The 5,226-nt window shown below is 35.1% G+C and overlaps 1 protein-coding gene across 1 annotated transcript; it reads right to left on the bottom strand.

The window, feature by feature from the left end:
* Positions 1-965: 965 nt before the first annotated feature.
* Positions 966-1,376, bottom strand: LOC141660825 (uncharacterized). Its single transcript, XM_074467812.1, has one exon. It carries the CDS (start codon positions 1,374-1,376, stop codon positions 966-968), a length of 411 nt encoding a protein of 136 aa, XP_074323913.1.
* Between the last annotated feature and the right edge of the window lie 3,850 nt (positions 1,377-5,226).

The raw sequence follows: 5,226 nt of genomic DNA, 5'->3' as shown, positions 1-5,226 counted from the left end.
TCGTACCCGATAGGTCGAGAATTCACAGGTGCGTGTAGTTGTTGAACTTGGGGATTCGTACCTTGAATAGCCGAGGGAATCGTCCCTTGTGGCTGAGGTTGAGTTGCCCCTATCTGGGCTTCTCCTTGGGTAGCTGTATAAGTTGAATGAGGAGGTATCTCCACGGTTGCCGAAATCACTAGAGTTATCCCCGATGGTGTTCCTTCCTCAAGAGCTCTAATTATTCTCCATGTTCTCGCCATGGTTGTTGTTGTGCTTTCCCACAGACGGCGCCAAATATTATGGATTAAAAACTAAGATATATAATCGCTGTATTTATTACTAAGGAACGTGAGCTTCGAGGCTCGATTTGACTGCTCTTGTGTTTCGTGACTCAATCTGCCGTAACAAGATGCCTACGTACCTTGCTGATTGCCAAGGATCAAGTCAAAAAACGTAGTTCTGATTGGTGGGGGTAAGACCCCTTATATAGATGTTGGTGGTCCTTGAATTGGACTTGGTATAGGAGACTTGGTAGCTAAGTCTCAGAATTAGAATGGAATTTGGAGTCCTAGGAAGTAGGAAGCTGATTCCTTATCCCTTGAGGTTCCTTGCAGGCCAATCTACAAGGATTTATATTTCCACCAGGACTCATCTTAACAGCTATTTTTCTCCCTTATTAATTAATTACGAAATTAATTAATAATCAGGGTTTTGGGCCTTCTTTGTTCCATCAGGCTTGATCTGGTCCATCAGGCCTGATCAATGTGTTAACCTTTTTGGTATGAATATCATACATCTTCTTATTGGGCCTTGCAGCCCAAATCATGTGGAATTAATGCAATATTAACTATGTAATCGGGATTTATTTATTCCCTATCAATAACCATCAGAAAATTTTCCAATATGACCATTAAAATCACCCCTATATATAAAATTTGATCACTAGGTATTGTACGAACTAAATCATCTAAACAATCCCAGAATTATTTTTTCTCCCCGTCTCCCAAACCAGCATGTGGGGCATAGGCACTAACTAAATTAACAACCACAACATCCAGAACTAGTTTAATCATCATCACCCTATCACCAAATCGATTCACCTCCACCACATTATTCCTCAGATGAGTACCTAACATAATACCAACACCATTTTTATTGGTTACAACACCTGAATACCATAATTTAAAACCATTGGCTTCCTTGGTCTTAGCACCCTTCCACTTGGTCTCTTGCACACACACTGCATCAACATGTCTCTTCTTTAACTCATCTACAAGTTCTAAAAAATTTCCAGTAAGAGTGCCTACATTCAAAGAACTTACTCTAAAGAAAGAACCAACAACCTCCCTATTTCTCCCTCCACTCTCCAAAATGACTCTACTCGAGGATGCCATAAATAAAAGTACAGCACTTATAAGAACAAGAACACTAAATAAATAAACTAAATAACACTTAAAAATCAATAACAATGACTAAACTATAAGATACAATACCGAAAGTGACTGTCGCGAGTCACTTACAACCCTACACTGTTTCTTGAAAATAACCGGTCACGGGAACACTACCTCCCTTGTAGACTCTGTCTTCCAAGATTTCCAAAATAATAATTAACTTTGATCGGTGTCAGAGAGATATAAGATTTGAGAAAGCGTTTGAAAGCCTTATTACGAAAATCAAATACGTCCCGTCTCGGCAGTCAAGGGGGAAGATATAATATTAACAAATTGTCATCGTCCGGTAATTACAGACAAAGAAGTTCGAAAGGGATGGAGGGATAAGGCGGGGAAGAGAGAGAAAGATTATGTTCAATTTACGGAACAAAACCCAATCAAGAAGGAAACACGATTTCGAATGAAAATGTTAACAATAAATTTAGTACTACGTTTTGATTTTTATTTTGTCATGTGATAATGCGAGAATAGATTGAATTGAAGACATGGATGCGTAACCCCAATTGAAAATTGGTTTATGTGTTGGAAAAATGAAAATGATAGTTCTGCAAGACTTTTTATTTTTATTATAATCTTCTATAAAGAAAATAAAGAAATGACATTATAATTATTACAATAAAACTATTTGATGTTTTAGAATTTCGAATGTATAACATTTTTCTAAACTCTAATTCATACTTTGATGATGCCGAAAGGAACTACTATCAATTACTAAGATTTAAATTATTCGACATGCAGAGATTATTTTAAAAAACGAACCGATTATCATAATATGAAATATAAATTCATGAGTGTTAAACGATTAGAAAACAAATCATCTAATTATTTTTAGTGTGTTATTTGTTTTCCAATTTAGTTATATCAGAAATTGAGGATCTGTCTTGACTGTATTATATTCAAGTTAATAAAAATTGTATTTTATTTATGTCATTTAGCACGAGTTATGATGCTAGTTACAAATAAAAAGTTAAACGTAGATATTACCCAAAATGTAAACTACTTCTTCAACCGGTTTATTTGTAACACCCCCAAATCCGGGGTCGAGGATTCGGGTTGTCACGAGTTCCATTTCCCTTAATAACACTCAATCTTAATAAATAGTCAACTACTCTGTACTGTGACCCCACAATAAACACACACACCACAAGTTATAGTCTCAGAGATGAATATCCAAAAAATAACACAAGTCATTTTATTCCACATAATAAGCCATTACACCTCAAGAAGGTTCTGAATAAATTTACATTTCTTTGCCATTATTACAATTCATATTATACATAAATCTGGTTCATCAATAGTTGAAAACCTAGCCTATTGGTAGCTCCTACCTCAGCTACGGCGGCATCAATGCTTCCAGAAAACTGCGGAACATTTTCTAACCGCTTGCGAATTAGAAGCTTGGTCTTGTTCATCTTTTCTATCTGTTGTTGTGTGATGAAAGAAGAAAGCAAGGGTGAGCAACAAGCCCACCAAAATAATATGTATAATGATTAACAATATATGAGCATTCTCATAGTACTCATAAAAGTCTTGGTCAAGAAGAAATGAACCAAGCTGATATCTTAACGTGACCAAGTCGCAAAATATTCAGTATATATATATACATATATATACTTTTCACAATATTTGAAATCCTCTGACATGTATAACATCCACAGAGTTCCAGTTTATAATTGTATAAAAATATCGTTGCAAGGTGATCTCATATATCTAACCTTGTCTCCACATTTTTCTGAAAATCTTTGACATGCACAAGATAATCATTTACTAGATATAAGTTTAAAATATGAAGTTACAAGATACTCCAATATACTTATATCTTTTCCGAATACTACTTGAACTACCACCGTTCAATGTATAAATAGTTCATCCCATAGATTAAGCTACAAGATAAAACTTGTATAGAATCAATCTTTACAATATCATCAAAATAAAATGAAGTTACGAGATACTTCATTTGATGCAAACATCATTTTGAAAACTGTTCCCTGCCAACACTCAACAATCGCCCAACCGTAGCCTTCCTATCGAAGTGCTCTGGGTAGTGTTGCAGAAATATCCAATTGGATGATAAACTCATTACGGGAGTTTTGTCGCGCCAGGAAGACCACTTACGATGATCAGTCGCAGTAGTACAACCCCACCATTTCCTACATGTAGAGGAGAACCTGTCAGATTTACTTGTCAACCGAACACTGGACTCCTAAGGAATGGACCGTCTTAGCGGAACTTCCGGGCCATTTGGGCCAATATAATAAGGCTGGGCCGGCGCCACTCGACCACTTACGCCACTCCTAGTTCAGATGAAATCCATGACTCTGAAACATAAAGCTCGTTCCCCTTTTCCCGAAGTAGAAACTTGTTGATACGACTCCACCAAGAAGACGTATCTAGTTGGAAAGGAGAACTCACCGATATTTCCCAGGCGATGCCTGTTAATGGATTAACTTGTTCCAAGAATTTTACTTCCCGAGTGTTAGGTAAGTAATCAAAAATTCTTTTATCAAAATAGCAACCTTGTTGCGAATATACAATACACCACAGAGCCGGATCCCTCAGGTTTTGAGCGAGTATTTAAATCCCCTTTGAAAGGAAGATCTTAAATATAAATGAGTTTTGGGATCCGCTCTAACTTTTAAAATCATTTTCAAGACTCGCAAAACATTTTTTGGAATGTTTGGAGTGATGCTGATTTACTAAAATAAATCAGTCCCGATATATTAGGAAATATCTGAATATTATTATTTAAATAATATCCTCATAAAGAATAATCTTTATAAAAATAATTGAAGTAGAAGTTTTAAAACTTATACTTGCAATGAATATTAAATAACCAAAGATATACTTATACGAAAGTACTATCTTTATTTGAATAATCAAAAGTGAGTTTGATTATCGACACATTATTCCTTAATAAAATAAAGAATAATAATTAGTAGTTAATCGGAGTCATAAGTCCTCGAATGAATATTCAAATAATAATATTCATTAATAAAATAAACGGAGTCATAAGCCCTCGAATGAATATTCAAAATAATATTCAATAATAAAATCAACGGAGTCATAAGCCCTCGAATGAATATTCAAAATAATATTCATTAAATAAAATAAAGTTATCGAATAAACCTTATTCGATTAATAGTTTTGAAAACTATATCAATATATATATAAATATATATATATAATATACTCGGGAACATCGACTCCCGGTTTTAGAAAAAGTTCACCTTGGGGTCCCCTATACTAAGGGTATATGCAAATTACCGCTTATCTCTAGCATAGGTATTATCAACTGAATCAACAGATATATGTATCAAGAATACGAAACAGGCATGCATATATACCATATCACATGCTACAATATATCGCAAGAATTTTCTAATTAACCATCATGCATCTATCACAAGATAATGCATATACATATGTATACATCACAACAACAGTATAACGGGTAGAAAACTTGCCTGAGTGCTCCCGGATAGACTTAAGCTTAGAGTGGGTCCGATAACCTATGAACAATAACATAAGTCGGAATTAAACCCCGGTCGCTTAAGAAACAAGACTTTAACCATTTAGAGTCCTAACGTTCGCTTTCGCGCTTAACGATTCACTTGAGTCGCTCGAGTACCCTCGGCTCCACCATTTTTAATAAATTAACCATTAAGGGTTTTAAGGAGATTCTTTCGTGAGTGCCTTACCAACTGCCTAATACACTTTACATAAATGATTCATACTCCAATTTGTCCTTTAAGGTCTTAACCTATGTTTTAAAGTAAGGCAAGGGGTAATGGTT

This window comes from Apium graveolens, chromosome 5, assembly GCF_009905375.1.
Source record: "Apium graveolens cultivar Ventura chromosome 5, ASM990537v1, whole genome shotgun sequence".
NCBI classification, from domain to species: Eukaryota; Viridiplantae; Streptophyta; class Magnoliopsida; order Apiales; family Apiaceae; genus Apium; species Apium graveolens.
The sequence above is the reverse complement of the archived record's forward strand: the minus strand, read 5'-3'. Positions and strand labels throughout refer to the sequence as shown.

Coding starts and splice junctions, on each gene's coding strand:
- LOC141660825 (XM_074467812.1), bottom strand. CDS start 1,376: ATGGCATCCTCGAGTAGAGTCATTTTGGAGAGTGGAGGGAGAAATAGG.